A 19,768-nucleotide genomic window follows, 5' to 3' on the forward strand; every position below is an offset into this window, starting at 1 on the left:
GCCAGCCTGGGCTACATGAGACTGTCTCAAAAATAAAATAAATGTGTGCTTTGTCCTTTTTTTAAGTGCTGCAAATCAAACTCAAGGCTTTTAGCATGCTAGGCAAATGGTCTACAATATAAAGCTAATTCATAATAATAGTAATAAAACAACAACCAAAAAAAAAAAACCAATAAAACTGAAAGCATCCCTTTTTCTTCTATCCAGCTATTGCCTGAGCTAGGTAGGATCCATGGAACCCATCCAGCTCACCTGTTTTCCCTCCGATGATGGATGCGACTCCGATACGCGTTCTCCGCGGCCATCTGGGGGCGCTGCAGCAGCCACCCAGCCGGATGCTAATGAGCCCGGCGGCCCCGCCCCCTGCCGGAAGTGGCTGCGGCGGGGGCGGGCCCTGAGAGAGGGGCCTGGCGGCTGTGCGGGAGCCATGGCGGCCACAGAGGCGGCGGCGGCTGCGTCCGCGGCTCCGGCCCCGGGTGTCCCGGCCATGCCGGCGAGCACGCGGGGAGCCGCCGCCGCCGCCTCGGGGCCGTGGGGGCCGTCGGAGTCGCGGCTTCCAGGCAGCCGACCGCGACCAGCCAGGGCTCGGGCCGCGGTCCCGGTGCCACCCGCCCGGGAGCTGATCCAGCCGTCTGTGAGTGAGCTGTCCCGGGCTGTGCGCACCAATATCCTGTGCACTGTGCGCGGCTGCGGCAAGATACTGCCCAACAGCCCTGCGCTCAACATGCACCTGGTCAAGAGCCACCGACTGCAGGTGAGAGGGCCGCGGCCGGGGGCGAGGGGTGTGCGGGGTGCCCGGCCACCTGCACCTGACCGTGCACGGAGGGAGCGCGAGAGCACGGAGCGCGCACACGCACCGGGCCAGCCGCTTCTCGGTGGCGTGCCCACAGAACCTCAGAGAGCCGCCCATTACATGGGTTCCTTGGATGAGCGACAGGTGATGCCACCAAGGCACCCGGGTGCAACCCCCACGGGCTTTCCACCCCTCACGCAAAACCGCCCGTGGGGTCCTACCCGTTCATTCAAAAGCAGCTGTGGGTTGGGCTCTCGGCACTTGAGCTACAAGTTTCTTAGGGTTGTTAAGATCAACTCTGCACAGGAATGAGAGGGGAGGGGAGGCTTCTCTGTGGATCCTTAGGAGGAGGTCCACCGGTAGATAACACGACAGTTGTCTGAGCAAGACCTCCCCATGTTACGTAAAAGGAGACAGTGACTTTCAAACCTATGGTATATTCTGGAAGCTTGGTAAAAATCAGATGTTGGGACCCCACATCAGACCTGTAAAGACACGGCATCGCAGCTTTTACAAAAGGAAGCTTCTTTCCACCATCAGATCTCTATGCCAGCCAGCAGTGCTGTAACTGGAAGACATCAGTCTCTAAAAGCAGATTTCTGCATGTTACCCTGGTTGGATTTGAGGGATTGCAGACTCTGTCTGACCTTCAGGTAAAGACACCTTGGGCACTTCCCATGAGCACTGATGAGCAGGAGCTCTGAGTTTTAGTCTGTAGTAGGGCTAATAAGTGTATACTTGAGCGGTGACCCCGCCTTTACTTAGCAGCTGCACTCAGAGGACAGTGATCTCATAGAAAGGTCAGTCAGGAAATGTCAACAGGGGCATGCTGAGGAAGTTCTGTGCAAAAGTTTGGGCCTCCTTCCAGCACAAAAGTACAATTCACCATGGGCTCCGATCTGCAGTTTTCTCTTTCATCCTAAAGGTTAATGAAACCCTCCCCTTTTCTCGCCGCAATTTAGGTGAAAAGTGAGTGTGTAAGAATTCTACAACCTAATCTCAGTTCCTTGTAACTCGCATTCAGCAACCATAACCTGCCTTCAGTATTGTCTACTTGGTTTGTTCATGTCTTGTGTAGTCCAAGCTATCCTCAGACTCACTATATGCTTGAACTTTTAATACTCCTGCCTCTACCTCTTAAATGCTGAGATTGCTGGCATGCACCATCATGCCCAGTTTTATTCAATATGGGGAACTAACACAGAACTTATAAATGCTAGGCAACACTCTCCTGAGCTACATCCCCAGCCCCAAGTGGTATGCTTCTGACCAGGAGCTACCAGTCTGACCACAGGCTTCCTCAGTCTGGGCTGGTGTGACTCTAGCCAGCATATCTTAGCAAGTCACTTGTTTTCTCTGGAGCTGCTGTTAGGAGCGCTGTACCCCTCAAAACTGTGGGATGCCTCGGAAGCACAAAGATGCCACTGACCATGGAAAACTAGTTTCATGATGTACAATAGATGCTTCTGTTTGTGTTTTTTAAGAGCCCAAAGCTCAGGAATACACAGGAGGCCAGACATAACATGTGATAGGAGGAACATGTCTTAGCCAATACAGGTTTGGTTTCATTTGGTTAGGGTCTGAGGTAGGGTTTACTGCATAGCCCTGGCTGAACTGAATTCACTGGGTAGACCAGGGTAGCCTTAAACTTGTTGGGTATGTTCCTGCGTCTGCTTCCTAAGTGCTGGAACTACAACATGCACCACTACATGACCTACTCTAGCAGATATGGAGGTCAACAGTCAGATCTTCACTCCGGTTTGAGAATGTCAGAGTCCTGGTGTCCTCTCTGGCCTAGAGCTTGTGTGAAGTCATGCTTTCCATAATCATCATTCATTTTTCAGATTCTTTTATCTGGAGATAGCAATAAACAGGCTGGTCCCTTCCAGAACCCAGATATTGAGCAGCAGAAAGATGGACTGTTGAGCAGTAAACTCCCTCAGAACTGTGGCTGCTAGTTCCCTGTCAGACAGCTCACTTCCCTGTAACCTCTGCCTTGGTAATCTCAGGACCTCCTGGCCCTGGGCATATGTTGTCTGATGGAAAGGGGGTCCATTTTTTTTTTCTAATGAAGGGACCTATATGGTAAGGCCTCAGGTAACAACTATGTGTCCCCTTAGGCTGGTCACTACCAAGAGTCTCTTCAGTTCAATTCTTGACATGTTATTCTCAAAGTGTTATTAGGGAAGAGAAAGGTGTGGCATTGGGACAAATGTAGCTTTGTTCCTCAAAGGCCTTGTGTGTTTTGGGGAGCATGATTGATCAGTTAGGTGTGTGTATCCCTTCCCTGCTCTAACAATACTCTGAGACTGCCCAATTGGCTGACTTTTTTTTTAGTTAGATGTTTTAAAAATTATGTGTGTCTGTGTGTTGATATATGCACACAAGTATGGGTGCCTCTGGAGTCCAGAGAGGGCATTGACTCCCCTGGAGCTAGAGTTACAGGTGGTTATGAGCCACTTTAGCTGACATGGATGCTAGGAACTGAATTTGGGTCCCCTGCAGGAACAGTACACAGTCTCAACCACTCTATGACATTTCCCCAGCCCCATATTGGCTGACTTCAACTCAGTGGAAATTTTCATTGTCTTGGCTACAGCTACTTGTGTGATTCTAATTTCTTTCCTTGTTATTCTGTTTTCCTGGCCATGATAATCTTTTATTCTTTCCCCCGTTAGTTGTATGGTTATTTTATTCTAATCTAACCCCAACTGAATACCTAACATCTGAAGGAAGGCAAGTAAAATGGAGGAACTGTAAGCCACCTTTGGCTTTATGTGGCTTCTCAAAATAAATGTCTGTATTTCACGCCCTGAAAGAAAATCTGGACATGTCATCAGCCAGCTGTGCCTGCAGTGGGCTCAGCCGAGAAAGGGAGCAATGATGTTTTGGAGTGAGAGCTAAAATGATCCAGAGGAAGAGTGGGAGGAAGCAGGCTCTGCCTGGCTGCTGGAGATGCATTCATTTGAAAGCAGGGAAGGGGCCGGTGGATTCTTACAGAGCAGCATTCACATTTGAAAGCCTAGCTTAGTGGGTTCTGCATTCTCTTCCATCCAGGGGTATATTTTCAGTGATTTCCTATGAAGTTATTTTAGAGAGGAAAGAAAGGCTGTGGCAGGTTGCTCTGTGAACCATAGTGTATGAAGATTACTGACTTTCAGTTTAGAATAGGTAAGAAGCAACTGGACTCCTTGGGTGCTTTCTGTAAGGGTGGTAAGGTGCTAGGCACTTTCTGCCACAATATTTTTTTAAATTTTTATTTATTTTTATTTCATGTGCATTGGTGTTTTTGCCTGCATATATGTCTGTATGAGTGTCGGATCCCCTGGAACTGGAGTTACAGTTGTGAGCTGTCATGTGGGTGCTAGGGATTGAACCTGGGTCATCTGGAAGAACAGCCAGTGCTCTCAACCGCTGAGCCATCTCCCCAGCCTGTCTGCTGCCATCTTTATGGTCTTCTTTCTTCTCCTCTTCAGCCATGTCCCTCCTTCCCCTCCTTTTTCTGCTCTTTATTTTTATTTGTGTATATGTGTTTGTGGCAAAGCTATGGTTGCTTATAGAGGCCAGAACCCAGCACTGGGTCCCCTGGAGCTGGAGGGAGACACAGGTGGTTGTTACAGGTGGTTGTAAGGTGCCAGTTGCCACGTGGGTGCTGGGAACAGAACTCTGCAAAAAGCAGCAAGTGTTCTCCAGCCCCTCCTCCTTTCATTTGCGTAGTTTTTTTTCCAATCTTGGTTTGGGGGGTTTTGTTCTGTGATGCTGAAGATGGAACCTGGGGCTTTACTCCTGCTGGCAGGTGCTTTTCACTGAGCTACACCCTTGGTCCCCACCATCTTGTTTCTTTTGTAAAATCTTGGGATATTTAAATATTAATATTAAAATATTTAATTATTTATTCGATATTAATATTAAATGAAGTGTTCCCACATTTCCATCTGAGAAAGGAGTGGTTGGTTGGGAATAGAGCACCATCTGAGGACAAAGTAGAGCAAGGGTGCCAGGAGCAGAGGGGAAGAGAGTAAAAGTAGAATGGTAGAGTGTGAGACTCCTGGTGTGGTGGTGTGTGAAACTATAGACCCACCTACTCCAGAGACTGAAGCAGGAGGCGTACTTAAGCCTTGGAGCCATCCTGAGCAATGTATTAAAAAACATGTCTCTAAAAATAAAATACATTTAATTAATTAATTATTATTATTAGTGAGGAGATTGTTCTCATATGGATATCAGAAGACAACTTTCAGGAAATGGTTCACTTCCTCTATCATATTTCCAGGAGTTGCACTCAGGTCATCAGGGTTATGTAACAAGTCTCTTTACCCATGGAGCCATCTCACTGGCCCCGAATAAAAAATAAATAATTCCACCGGGCGGTGGTGGAGAACGCCTTTAATCCCAGCACTCGGGAGGCAAAGGCAGGCAGATCTCTGTGAGTTCGAGACCAGCCTGGTCTACAAGAGCTAGTTCCAGGACAGCCTCCAAAGCCACAGAGAAACCCTGTCTTGGAAAATATAAATAAATAAATAAATAAATAAATAAATAGATAGATAGATAAATAGATAAATAAATAAATAAATCCAAAAGCTAGGCATGGTGACACAAACATTCCACAAACTTCTGACACTGAGGTAGATGGACAAGTTCAAGGCCAGCCTGGACTAATTAGTGAGGACTTGTAAAGGGAAATTCGGGAGGAGGAGCTGGAGATGGTAGAATATTGGGTTAGGAAAAAAAATGAGTTGCACTTAGCAAAAACTTACCAGAATTGGGGAGGAGGCTCAGTGGTTAAAAATACTGGCTGCTTTTCCAAAGGACCTGAGTTCAATTCCCAGAACCCACACGGCAGCTTATAACCATCTGTAAATCCAGTCCCAAAGGATCTGGTGCCCTCTTCTGGCCATGGTGGGTACCAGGCACACAAAACACCTATATACATAAAATAAACAAGGGGGGGGTGGGTTCTTCATGTAGGTCTGGAGGTGGCTCAGTTTATAAAGTGCATGTGATACAAGCATGAAGACCCAAGTTTGGAGGCCATGCCTTCATTAATGCTGGGAAGATAGACAGGAGGATCCCTGGATCCTAGTGGAGTTGATGAGCTCCAGGTTCAGTGAGTCAGGGTTCTCTAGAGTAACAGAGCATACGGAATGAATCCCTCTGCCTCTTCTCTTCTCTTCTCTTCTCTTTTCTCTTTTTTCCTCTCCTCTCTTCTCCCACTTCCCTCCTCTCTCTTCTTTCTTTCTCTTTCTTCTCGATGGATGGTTTATGGGAATGACTTACAGGCTGCAATCCAGCTAACCCAACAACAGCTGGCTGTGAACAGAAAGTCCAGGAAACCAGTAGTTGCTCAGTCCACAGGGCTGGATGTCTCAGGTGGTCTTCAGTATATGTTGGAGTCCTGAAGAACTATGTTCTAATGCCAGTGAAGGAATGGATGTGCTAGCAAGGCAAGGGCAAGCAGGCAAAGAGCAAAAGGTTGCTTCTTATATAGACTTCCAGCAGAAGTTTTGGCCCGGATTAAAGGCGTATGTCTTCTCACCTCAAAGATCTGTACTAGAAGTGGATCACCTACTTCAAACCAAGCAAAAGATCTCACAGATGTGCCCTCCATTTCTGGATTATAGTTCATTCCAGATGTAGTCAAGTTGACAACTAAGAATAGCCATAATAGTGAGGGGCCATATCTCCAAAAAATATGATGGAGGGCCAGTGAGGCAGCCTACCAGGTCAAGGTGCTGGCTGCCAAGCCTGATGACCTAAGGGTAATCCCTTAACACACATGACAGAATGATACACTCTTACAAGTTGTTCTCTGACCTCTACATGTGTGCTGTGGCATATGCATACACATACTAAGTGAATATTCTGTAAAAGTAAAAATAAAATGGAGAATGATCTAGGAAGATGCCTGATTCTGACCTCTGACCTCTATATACTTGCACAGCATGTGTGAGAACTCAGGCACACAGACTGAAAAATGGAAAGCCACAGTGCTCCCAATGAGGCCCAGGTCCTATTCACAGGAGGTTTTCTCAGGGGCTCAAACTAAGACTGTGGGCAAGGATGAGAAACAGGAGCAAGGACAAGTCTGGGAGCTGAGGAGTGGTTCTACTTGCAGACAAGCTGGTTGGGAGGGCAGATGGATGCCTATTTCCTTAATTTCTACCACTAGCCTGTTGTGATGGGTTTGGAAGACAATTGCTGGGCCAGGTGTGATGGTACACCCCTTAATTCCAGCACTCCAGAGGCAGAGACAGGCAGATCTCTGATGCATTTATCTAATCATTTTTTATCAATAAAAAATCAGGAGTCAGATATCAGGGTAAGAACCTGAATGACCAGAGAAGTGGCGGGAAAGCCACCAGTGACCTCCTATCCAAAAAGACTGAGATCCTCTCTAAGCCCTGCCTTACTATTTCCTGTCTCTTATCTGTTCTCAGTCCCCCAAAACCTCTATGCCTAACGTTAGTCAGCTAGTGGCTAGCTCCACCCTCTGATTCAAAGCAAGCTTTATTGTCAGAATGCTATCAAAATATTATTCAACAGTTGGTCTACATAGTGAGTTTAAGGCTAGACAAGACTACGTAGAGAAACCATGTCTTGAATGAATGAATGATTGCTGGATTTTACTTTTGCAGGATGGCATAGTAAATCCAACAATAAGAAAAGATTTGAAAACTGTCCCGAAATTCTACTGTTGTCCAATCAAAGGATGTCCTCGAGGCCCTGACAGACCATTTTCTCAGTTTTCTCTGGTTAAACAGGTATGTCACTTACTACACCTTTTTCAAGGTGGACATGTTATTTTTCTGATGCTGCAATAAAACACCATGGCCAGCCTGGAGAGACAGCCCAGTGGTTAAGAGCATTGGTTGCTTTTCCAGGTTGTTTCCAGCAGCCACATGACAATTTACAAGTGTCTGTAACTGGAAAATCCAACACTCTCTTCTGGCCTCTGTAGGAACTGCACATAAGTGATATATAAACATAAATGCGCATGAAGTACCCATACACATAAAATAAAATCTTTTTAAAAAATAAATAAATAGGGCTGGAGAGATTGCTCAGTGACTGGCCAGCACTGACTGCTCTTCCACAGGTCCTGAGTTCAATTACCAGCAACCACATGGTGGCTCACAACCTCCTGACATAAGATCTGGTGCCCTGTTCTGGCCTGCAAGGACACATGCAGGCAGAACACTGTATTTACACAATAAATAAATAAAAATGTAATAAAGAAATAAAACTGCCCTAAGGTACCTTATAGAAGGAAGTGTTTATTTGGCTTATGGTTCCAGGGGGATGAGCGTCCATCATGGCAGGGAAGGGGGGGCAAGTAGGCAGGCATGGTGGCCAGAGCAAAAGCTGAGTGTTCACATCTTACACTGCAAGCAGGATGCAAAGAGAGCAAACCAGGGAGGCATGTGGCTTTGAAACCCCAAAGCCTGTTCCCAGTGCCATACTTCCTCCAACAAGACCACACCTCCTAAACCTACCTACCCAAACAGTGTCACCAGTCAACTAGGGACCAAGCATTCAAATATCTGAGTGTGGCTGTGGAGCTATCCTCATTCAAGCCAGCACAATGACATACAGATGATGACGTAAACTCAGTTTGTGCTCTGCCTGCTAAGCAGGCATAACCAGGCTGTCTTGTGAGGAGGGAGGGATCTGGCTGCTGGGGAAAGAAAGGTTCCAGACTGCAGAGATTGATCCTGAGGGCTAGAGAGAAGGTCCAGTGGCTAAAAGCTCATACAACTCTTGGAGAGGTTCCAGCACCCATGTCAAGTGGCTCAAAGCCATGTGTAACTCCATAGAAATCTGATTTCTGGCCCCACAGACACTACTCATGTTCATATGCATGCACAGACACACATACATAAAAATAAAATTTGAGAAACAAAACTGAAATGATTCCTGAAGTTCTGCTGGAGGGTCCTGAGAAGGACATTGCAGAGACTGTATGTCTTAGTCAGGGTTACTATTAATGTAATGAAACACCAACCAAAAAAGCAAGTTGGGAAGGAAACACTTTATTTGGCTTATACTTCCACATCGTAGTCCACCACTGAAGGAAACCAGATCAGAATCTCAAAACAGGGCAGGAACCTGGAGACAGGAGCTGATGCAGAGACCATGGAGGGATGCTTATTATTGGCTTGCTCATCATGATCTGCTCAGCCTGGTTCCTGGATCTTACAGAATCCAGGACCACCAGCCCAGGGATGGCACCACCCACCATGGGCTGGGCCTCTCCCCTATCAATCACTAATTAACAAAATGCCCTAAAGCCAGTTATCTTTCAGATAACTCTAGCTTGTGTCAAGTTGACATAAACCTGGCCAGCACACTGTGTATCCTTGGCCCACAGCACTTAATGTGTAGTTGAGAGTCTGAATACACTGTTGGTTCCAAGGCAGCCTTCCCACTCTGCATAAGGAGAAACATATGTTAAACTGGAGTTTGTCAGCTTGGAAATGCTATACCTGGTGATGGCTGTGAAGTTGGGTGTGTGGGGGTGGATCTTAATGTGATGCTGTCTCTTGTCTTAATCTCAACTGTGTTTTTTGCAGCACTTTATGAAAATGCATGCAGAAAAGAAGCACAAATGCAGTAAATGCAGTAATTCCTATGGCACTGAGTGGGACCTGAAACGACATGAGGAGGATTGCGGCAAGACCTTCCAGTGTACGTGTGGCTGTCCATACGCCAGCAGAACCGCACTGCAGTCTCACATCTACCGAACTGGCCATGAGATCCCTGCAGAACACAGGTAAAGCACAAAGAGATTGTGTTGAGCAGCTGTGAAGGGTTGGAAAGGGGGCTTCCTGGGGAGCAAGCCACATAGGGAAACAAAAGGAACGGGGAACAGAACCTGTGGCTTTAAAAGGGTTCTTTTGGAATAATAGCAGTAATAACTAAAAAGCCCCCTTGGGCCAGGATATCTCTTTAATTTTGTCTTTGAGGCTGGGCCTATGGTCCTCCTGCTTCAGCCTCCGGGTGCTGGGCTTGCAGATATGTACGCCAGTGCCCAGCACTGAGCCTGAGATGCTGACCCACTTGCTTTGTATGTTTTTCTCCTAAAGATTTTTATTTTTACTTACATGTACATGTCTATGTCAGTGTGTATGAATGGCACATGTATGCAGGTTCCTGAAGAGGCTAGAAGAGGGCATTGGACCCCCTGGAGCTGGAGTTACAAGTGGTTGTGACCTGCCCAATGCAGGTGCTGGAAACCAAATTCAGGTCCTCTGGAAAAGCAGCAAGTCTCCTTAACTGCTGAGCTAGCTCTCCAGCACACAGTTCCTGAGGATCCCTTCTTATTCCCATTTGAAAATCTCAACTTTAAGCATCTTCTCTCTAGAGAAATGGATTGTTGAGTGCTAAAAGTTGTATGTAACTCAGGGTTTCCTTTGTCTGTTTATTTACGTTCTCTGGTGCTGAGGATTGAATTCTGAGCCCCATGAATGCTGGGCAAGTGCTCAGCTCTGAGTCACAGCCCATCCTCATTTTACTTCTTTTTTGACACTGACCCTGAACTCACTGTGTAGCTAAGACTGGTCTTAAATTTTCTGCCTCAGCCCACCCTCCATCCCCCCACCCCCATGTAGCTTTAAATTTCATTTTTAAAGATCAAATTTATATTTGGTGTAATGGCTTTCTGCTATAGGTGCTTGTAAGTTTCTTGGTCTGATTTTAAAGATCTAAGTTAAGAGGACAGCAGGATGGCTCAGTGGGTAAAGGTTCTTGCCTTCAAGCCTGATGACCTGAGTTGATCCTCAGGACCCACATGGTTGAAGGAAAGAACCAATTCCTAGCCTCCACATAATCCATGTACTATGGCACATGCGGTCACACACAATAAATAAATGTAATAAAAAAAATAGAAAAATATTTAAACTCCAAGTTAAAGATGGAGTGCATTGCATGTAACATATGCCTGTAATCCTTTAGGAGGCAGAAGAGGTCCTAAAAATTAAGGCCAGCCTGGAGAGAGGGAGTGGGAATATTTCTGAGTGCATGCAGAACTCTCAGCCAGAAGGGATGTGTCACCACTGACTGGATCCCACCTTTCCTGTGGGAAATGGCATTAATTGAGTAATGAAGATATAATGGTATAGAACCAATGAAAGCTACATTTTTTTTTTTTTTTAAAGATATACAGTGTTCTGTCTGCACATATGCCTGCAGGCCAGAAGAGGGCACCAGGTTTCATGATACACGGCTGTGAGCCACCATGCAGTTGCTAGGAATTGAACTCAGGACCTCTGGAAGAGCAGCCAGTGCTCTTAACCTCTGAGCCATCTCTCCAGCCTGAAAGCTACATTTTAGGGGCTGAAGAGATGGCTCAGTGGTTAGGAAAGTTTTCTGCTCTTACAGAATACCTGATTCTGGTTCCCAGGACACGTCAGGCAGCTCACAATCCCCCCTAACTCCAGCTCCAAAAGAATCCTACACCCATATCCAACTTCTGTGCCCATCTACACATACTATCACAGAGAATCACAAGTTCACATAAAAAAATTTTAATAAATTTTTTTGTTTCATTTTAAAATTGGTTTTATTTTTGCTTTGTCACTGTTTTCAGAGACCCACCTGGTAAAAAAAGAAAAATGGAAAGCTACCTGCAAAGCCAGAAGTTGTCCAGCAAAACCATTGAACCATTGAGTGACCAACCAGCTCCTCACCAAGACGTTCATGAACTGGAAGCATCAGAAGTAAAGCTAGCAGCATCATTTGAAGACTCTTTCCGCACTCATGCCAAAAAGCAGAACATCACAGCACCTCCCAGGTGCCCCCAGAAGTTGCTTTTACCAAAGCCCAAGGTGGCTCTGGTTAAACTTCCAGTCATGCAGTTTTCCCCTGTGCCTGTCTTTGTGCCTACAGCCGACCCCTCAGCCCAGCCTGTGGTGTTAGGTGTGGATCGAGGTTCTGCAGCAGGTGCTGTGCACTTAGTCCCCTTGTCAGTAGGAACCCTGGTCCTCAGCCTGGATTCCCAGGCCTGCTCTATGAAGGAGAGCCTACCTCTTTCGAAGATTATCAGTCCTATTGTTGAGCCAGTCAGTACAGGTGTTCAAGAGAACTTGGGGAAAAGTCCTTGTGGTCCTTTACAAGAACTAGGAAATACATGTCAGAAGAATAGCATCTCCTCAATCAACGTGCAGACTGATCTGTCCTACACCTCCCCCAACTTGATACCTTCTGCTCAGTGGCTCAGCCCTGATTCTTCTGTGTCATCGTGTTCTCAGACTGACCTGTCGTTTGATTCTCAAGTGTCCCTTCCCGTTAGTGTCCACACCCAGACGTTGGTGCCCAGCTCAAAGGTCACTTCATCCATAGCTGCTCAGACGGATGCATTTATAGATGCCTGTTTCCAGCCAGGTGGGATCTCCAGAGAAACCCAAACCAGCAGGATTCGAGACCCCACAGATGACCCTGTGCAGGTGGGCCACGCTGGCCTGTGTGGGGACATTTTTGAAGGTGTCCATTCATCATATAGCGTTCCCACGGACAACATCATGAGTAGTAGTTTAGTTTCAGAGACAGTAACTCATGGTCTGTTACCTCAGAATGACCATAAGATATTAAGCCAAGTCATTGAAAAGCCTGCACCCTTGTTACACTTCAGTGCCCAGAACAGCATGCTTCCTTCACAGAACATGACAGATAATCAGACCCAAACCATAGATCTACTGAGTGACTTAGAAAACATCTTGTCAAGCAATCTGCCTGGTCAAGCACTAGACAACCGGAGTCTTCTGTCCGACGCAAACCCTGGGCCTGATGCCCAGCTCCCATCAGGCTCAGGCCAGAATTCTGGGATCGATTTCGATATTGAAGAATTCCTTTCAGCCTCAAATATCCAGACTCAGACTGAAGAGAGTGAACTCAGCGGCATGAGCACTGAGCCAGCCTTGGAGTCCCTGGACATTGAGACCCAGACTGACTTCTTCCTCACAGACCCCTCCGCACAGTCCTACGGGTTCAGAGGAAGTTCAAGCTTTTTAGGCCTGGAGATGTTTGACACGCAGACACAGACAGACTTAAACTTCTTCTTAGACAGTAGTCCTCACCTGCCTCTGGGAAGCATCCTGAAACACTCCAGCTTCTCCATGAGCACTGACTCTTCTGACACAGAGACCCAAACTGAAGGCGCCTCCCCATCTCGACACACACCGGCTCTGGAGAGCAAGGTCCAGCTGAACAGCACAGAAACACAGACCATGAGCTCTGGCTTTGAGCCCCTGGGGAACTTGTTCTTCACCAGCAACGAAACTCAGACAGCAATGGGTGACTTCCTTCTAGCTGATTTGGCCTGGAACACAATGGAGTCCCAGTTCAGCTCTGTGGAAACCCAGACGTGCTCGGAGCTGCACGCTGTCTCCAGCTTCTGAAGCTGCAGCCTGGCTCCCCTTTCCTTGTATGTTTAGAAAATGGGGACAAGGACAGCCACACCGACTGGGGATGTAGTTGGTGGGGCAGCTGTTTAGGTTCTCTGCAGTTCTTGACGTTTTGTACTTGTGAACACAAGATTGGTGTACAAATGTGAGTGTATTATAAAGTGTAAGGTGTCGATCTAAAAAGTTTCAGTGTTGCCTACGTTTGCTCCTGTATAGCTATTCTCTCCATCTTTAAAAAAAACAAAAACAAAAACATTTCACACTAATACTTAAACCATTTAACTGAAGCCAAGCTTACCAGATAGTAGGGCCCAAGCTTTGCAACTGCTTTAACCTGAGTATAGCACTTACATGGCACCTTCACGTAAACATCATCTCCAACGTTAGACAATGCTTGTGTGGCAGCTGACTGCTGTGCTGCCACCCCTCACCTTGTCACGTCCTTTCTGACTTGGAAACACTAAAGGAAGCCACAGCTGTCTTTAGCTTCTATGACAGTTTTTACATAGTCACTGCTATCCCTTCTCTCCGGAGCAGTGACTGCTGCCAGCTTTGTTGTCCATCCTTTTCTCTCTGTGAAGTTCCTGCCCAACAGCAAGTACTTAGTGTAAGTAGCAGTCCTTCCAGTAAGAGTAAGCCATCTAAACCGTGGAGACAGTTCTGTGGAATCATGCTGTTTGGTTCAACTCAGGCTTGTCCTGCGTCGTGGAAAAGCTTTTCCCTTGCTATTGTTGATCAAAAAGATCTCTGTGACCAAATTTTTGGGATTGCCACATGCCAACAGGCAGCCAGCTGTGAGCACACAGTGGCTAGAGGATAGTCACTTCATTTGGGCCCAGAACCCCAGAGCTTCTAACTATAATTGGGGTTCCTCTGACTCCCCAATCTTGGGCTCAGTTAATTTACTAGAGAGGCTTACAGAACTCAGGGATACAGTTATTGCAAAGGAGAGAGTGGGTGGGAAAGGGGCACAGAGCTTCCATGCCCTCTAGGCACAAAACCCACCAGGAATACATATTTAGCCTTGTAGAAACCCTCTAAACCCAGTCTTCTGGGGGTAATGGCTGCTTTGTTGTGTGGGTAGAGTTGTTTAAATCATTGTCATTAGTGATAAACTTAACCTTGAGTGCCACCCTCCCCGCTGGGTTGGGAGATAGGGATGATGCTGAAAATATCACCACCTTTCAATCATTAATAATGCCTTGGTCTCTCCTGTGACTTGTCCCCATGCTTCCTGGAGGCTACCAGCTATCAGTGGCCTCATAGCATGCAAAAGCAAAACATTTCTCCTAAATATTTAAGGGTTGGGGGGTGTTGTGTGCAAATACATACTTCATCTCATCACACCCACAAACATTCTTCCCATTCCACAGCAGACCCTTGGGGCTACCCAACTGCTTCCTGTAATGTACTCACAGACCCTCTAGGAATTAAAAAGGGAAAAGTAGGGTGAAGAACAGACATTCCTGCCGAGCCCCCTTTCAGTACTTTGCACTTCTAATCTGATAGGAGGAACATGGCCTACAAAGTCTTTCCTTCCATCCACCCCAGCTTTTACTTGAAGGAAGCACTTTGGTCTGGCAAGCATATTTGTGTGCCTTGAGACTAGCAATTGTAGACTAGATCCATCTAAAGTATGCTAGTCTAGATTCTGTTGTGATACACTCTTAAGGAGTAAAAGCAGTAGAACATTGGCTTCAATAATCGGGAATGGCTTCTGCATTTTGAGAGAACATGGTCAAACATGCCTCGGGGACTCTGCGCTAAGCAGATCATGGATTCATAGCTATTGCCCAACTCTCAGACAAAGCCGAATGAGCACAGCCTGGGGAACCATCCAGTCTACCCTGGGAAGCCCTGTTCTTTCTGTGGTATATGCTTGTGCTGCCAAACGTGAACTCTTAAAATAAAACCTAAAGGACTGATGATTCATCAGGTAAACTGGTGGTATTGCTGCTGTTGTGTCCCATTCATCTGGTGCAAAGGACTCGGAAATGGGCTAATAACACACCCAGCAGATGAGTTCACCCCAGTAGCTAAACAGTGGTTTTGGTCACAGTTGCCTGTGAATGTGAGTTTCAGAGCAGACATAAAGCCTTAACTTAGATTTTCTCTTGCTATGTTTTGGAATCGTCACTGCCTTAATGTTCAAGCATCTATTTAAGTTCTCCAGCTGAAGGAGAAATGCATGTCTGCTCATGGCTTTTTGTAAATATAAGTGCAGCGATCTATGGCTTTAAGTTTTTGTTTCTGTGGCAATGTCTCTTAATGGTGACAGAAAAAATGGAGCATGTAAATTGTCCTTTGTGTGCAAGAACTGTCCCAACAAACCACTAGTCTCTTGGATTCCTAAGGGTGTTTGTTAACACAAAGTTGGTGATTAAAGAGAAACTAGAAGTCTACCTTTGGTGTGAATTTTGTACATACTCATCATGTGACTTTGTTGCCCTAAGTTTTTACAAACTGGGTTTTCAGAAGATAATAATGGAAGGGTCATGATCACTTGCTTTCATGAAAAGATAATGATAGTTTTACCTAAAAAGATACCCCAAGGGATGGAGAGGTGGCTCAGTGGTTCAGACAGCTTGCTGCCCTTCCAAAGGATCCAAGTTTGATTCCCAGCACACATATCACAACCTATAACTCTAGTTTCAAGGGATTTGATGCCTTCTTCTGAACTTGAACACATGTGCATGCACACATTCATAAATAAAAGTATGAACCCAGCATAGTGGGGTACACCTTTAATCAGGAGGCGAAAGCAGGAAGATCTCTGAGTTTGAGACCAGCCTGGTCTACAGAGTGAGTTCCAGAACAGCCAGAGCTTTATAGTGAGACCATCTCAAAAATAAGTACATTTTTAAAAAGATACTCAATTACTAGTTTGTATTTTGAGAAAGATATGATGTACCTTCAGAATTTAAGGAAAGTGTATTATTAATAATTCACTACAGTTCGTGCACTCAGCACATGTGATCCTTGTGTGATGGGCTTCCTTTTCTTCCTGAACAGCTTAAGAATAAAGCAAGACAGGCAGCAAGTCAATAGCTCTTTGCTTCATCACTAATTTTTAGGAAAGACAAACCAGTGTTTCTACTCCCTTCTGGTAAAGGGAAAATTTAAGTGTTTGTAACTTATTTGAAAGATACTGAGTCAAGTTCAAAGTTATGTTTTTCATTTGGAGAAAATAGCCAGTACTGGTCTAGCTGTGAAATCACTCTTGAAATTGATGGGGTTACGTTTTCATTTAATTTTTTATGATCTCGATTACAGTGTTTACGGTAATTCCAGGCAAACTTGCTTATCCCAAGCTAGTAATATGGTAGGTAGTTGGGAAGATAGCTTAGCAGAGCACTTGCCTTACACACTTGGGGATCGAAGTGGACAGAGTAGACACGCCAGCCCCCAAGTATATAATCCCAGAAAGGTAAAGGGGCTGCCCAGAGCAAACTGGTTACAGCTTTATCAGCATGTTTTGAACTCAACTGAGAGACCTTACCTCCATGAATAAGGTGGAAAGAAATTAGGAAGACTCAGTATCAGCCTCCACATGAACATGTTCACCCATATGCACCCACACATGTGAACATACAAGAAGACTACACAGACATATGAAATAAGCCTGCTAAATTCTCCAGATACTTGCTATTAGGTACTTTTTGTTTTGTTCTTGTGTTTTTGAGCCAGGGTAGTGCCATGTAGCCCTGGCCTGGTACAATATATCCTAAGCTGGTCTCCAATTCAGATAATCCTGTTTTAGCCTCCTGAGGCTTCATTGGGTACATTTATACCATTACCTCTCATGCTTGCTCAAGGCCTTTGAAGAGACTAGAGGAAAGGATATGTAACTTGGAGGTCAAGTGCTTTGAAGTTGTGTTCTCATCTTGTCTCACAGTGCATCTGTGTCGTCATCTGAACAGTGTTCAAGTGTCATTGATTTGACACTGGGAGAGGACAACATAGACCCCTTCATACTCAATATCCAAATGTGATTCCCATTGTTAAAGGACATGAGTATTCATCTAGTTTCTTCAGCCAGATGCCTCCTAGTGTAGCACGAATAATAGAAACCCAGAGACAGATATTGGGGTTCAAGCTGAAGATCAGAAAAGCAAAGCAGCCAGCCAGTAGCTCTTACCTCTACCAAGGCTGAAATGGAGATCCTGGCTTCCCTGTGACTGGAAACTAAATTTCACATGAGACCTTTGCTTCTTCCTTATTTACCTCTCTAGTGCTGGGATTAAAGGCATGAGCTCTGTTTCTCTTTTAAACTGACTCTCATGTAGCCCTGGATGGCCTTGATCAAACTCACAGAGAACCATCTGCCTCTGTCTCCTGAGTCCTAGGATTAAAGGTGTGTGCCACCACTGCCCAGCTTCTACAGCTGTCAAGTGTGGCTGGCTTTGCATTCTGCTCCCCAGGCAAACTTTATTAAATCATAAACAGTATATCACCACAGCTTAGTGTGATATTCTTAGGACCAAAGAGTGACTCAGTTGTCTGGTGCTCAAAGGGGCCGTTCTGTTGCTCAGGCTGGATTTATCAGTCAACACACTGATGCTTTAGTTCACACATCAGGAGGCATGGGCTATGAAACAAATGGAGAGGGATCTCAGGCTCTTGGTTCTCAAGCAGTTAATAACATGGACTACATTGAAAAGGGAGTTTTTAGAAGGACCAAAGCCCAAACTGGGTAAATGAACAAAGGACACTGCTTGAACCAAATCCAGCAGGGTTCCTTGTTCTTTCAAAAGACTTAGGGGAAAAATATGTTTTATATTATCTTAGTAACAAAATAAAAACATTTGTAACTTGGTTCAAAAATCTACTGATTTCACAGATTAGCCTACGAGAAGCATATGGACTCTAACAGACCTCTATTAAGCTTCATTTCTTTGAAGCAAGTTAATATTACATACCAGAGTCTACCAAAGGACAACGGCAGCCAGGTGGTGGTGGTGCACGCCTTTAATCCCAGCACTCGGGAGGCAGAGGCAGGTGGATCTCTGTGAGTTCGAGACCAGCCTGGTCTACAAGAGCTAGTTCCAGGTCAGCCTCCAAAGCCACAGAGAAATCCTGTCTCGAAAAACAAAACAAAACAAAAAAAAGGGACAATGGCAACAACAAAATGAAAAACAATTTTGATAAAATGATAGTCATAGAGTATATCTAAAATGAAAGTGAAGTTGAAAAACTATGTATCTATGATGACTTTTATCTCCCTCAAAATCCTTCCCTCAACATGGGCAAAAACCTATTGGGTCTAGAATAGTGAGCTTCTCAGCCTGGCATGTGCAAATGAAACCTTGTTCCCAGCTTGGCATCTTTTCTTGATGCTACCACTGCTTGCAGCCATTTGAGCTCTACTGTCTGGTGGTCTTCTGCTTTCCCATGCCCCAGGTGCAATATGGACATGTGAATGCATCTCACATATGCTGATTGGAACCAATTTAAAACTCATCCCTGCCATTCCTGTGCTGAGCAGCTTCAGAAAATGGAAAGCCCATGCTTTAAGAAGACCTTGGCACAAGTCAGTGCACCCGAGTTGACTTGCCTCAGACAGATATGTTAACAGTTCAAATTCTCCTTGGCAGGGCTGGAGAGAGGGCTCAGTGTTTTAGAGCACTGGCTGCTCTTGCAGAAGACATGGGTCCAGTTTCCGTATCCACATGGCAGCTCACAACCACCCAAGAATCCAATTCCAGGAGAGCTGATGACCTCTTCTGACTTCCATGCATGTGGTATATATACATACAAGCAGACAAAACACAAGCATAACTAATGAATTTTAATTCTCAGTAACTTTTCTCTAAAATTGAAATTTCCATATTATGTGTTTGAGAAATCATGCCAACCTTGGCGAACTGCTTTAGGAATTGTTTATACTGTTTTATTTCAGTTCATAGCAATTATTTTTGTCTCACTATATTTGAGAGTCTGGTACTGTTAGTAAACTACACTGATTTCAATCCCTTCCCCCTTTTTTTCCTTTTGTACCCTGTTATAGCAAGGTGTATTTTTGTGTTATTGTAGACGCTCAGATACACATACTACTGCAGGAAGAAGCTTCTCTGATGATGAGTAAGCAAGGCGCTGGTCTGTGGGTGTAGCAGTGTCACTAGGAGTCATTTTATTGCTATGTTCCTGCAGCAGAATAGGTCTGTTTTCTCCTACATCAATGGCCTAGCTCAGGTTCTGGGCCACTTTAACAGTATCCTCTTTCTAGACCAGGTTAGTTTGTTTCTCTGTAGATGAAGTCACCTCAGACCTTGTCCCAGTTTTTTGTTTTGTTTTTTCCTGAGATTAGCTCAGGCCATCTACCAGTCCTGTGATAACTTGAGGGAGAGACAAAAAGTAAACAGAATTTGAGTTCCCATTGGGATTCCCAGCCACTAACCTTGAGGGGAACCCATGTGTCATGTGTTGAGCGTGTTATGATGGAGGTGCTGTGTCTCTTCCTACTTAGAGGTGATAGCCTTGCTACACCCATAGATCAGCGCCTTGCTTACTCATCATCAGAGAAACTTCTTCATGTAGTAGATGGAAATTAACAGAGACCCACAACTGAACAATGTGC

At 45.4% G+C, this 19,768-nt stretch overlaps 1 protein-coding gene across 1 annotated transcript; it reads left to right on the top strand.

Annotated features, from left to right (window-relative positions):
- The first annotated feature begins 412 nt into the window (after positions 1-412).
- Atmin (ATM interactor) lies at positions 413-15,593 on the top strand. The gene is made up of 4 exons (XM_027410794.2): positions 413-754; positions 7,429-7,554; positions 9,364-9,563; positions 11,379-15,593. The coding sequence occupies exons 1-4, from the start codon at positions 428-430 to the stop codon at positions 13,183-13,185; spliced, it is 2,460 nt and encodes an 819-aa protein (XP_027266595.1). The 5' UTR covers positions 413-427; the 3' UTR covers positions 13,186-15,593.
- Positions 15,594-19,768: the final 4,175 nt, after the last annotated feature.

Source organism: Cricetulus griseus, chromosome 3 (assembly GCF_003668045.3).
Source record: "Cricetulus griseus strain 17A/GY chromosome 3, alternate assembly CriGri-PICRH-1.0, whole genome shotgun sequence".
NCBI classification, from domain to species: Eukaryota; Metazoa; Chordata; class Mammalia; order Rodentia; family Cricetidae; genus Cricetulus; species Cricetulus griseus.

Excerpts from the sequence above, each read along its gene's own strand:
- Atmin (XM_027410794.2), top strand. The coding sequence starts at position 428 with ATGGCGGCCACAGAGGCGGCGGCGGCTGCGTCCGCGGCTCCGGCCCCG. Across the intron at positions 7,555-9,363 it reads AGTTTTCTCTGGTTAAACAG|CACTTTATGAAAATGCATGC; the intron begins GTATGTCACTTA and ends TGTTTTTTGCAG. Across the intron at positions 9,564-11,378 it reads GAGATCCCTGCAGAACACAG|AGACCCACCTGGTAAAAAAA; the intron begins GTAAAGCACAAA and ends CACTGTTTTCAG.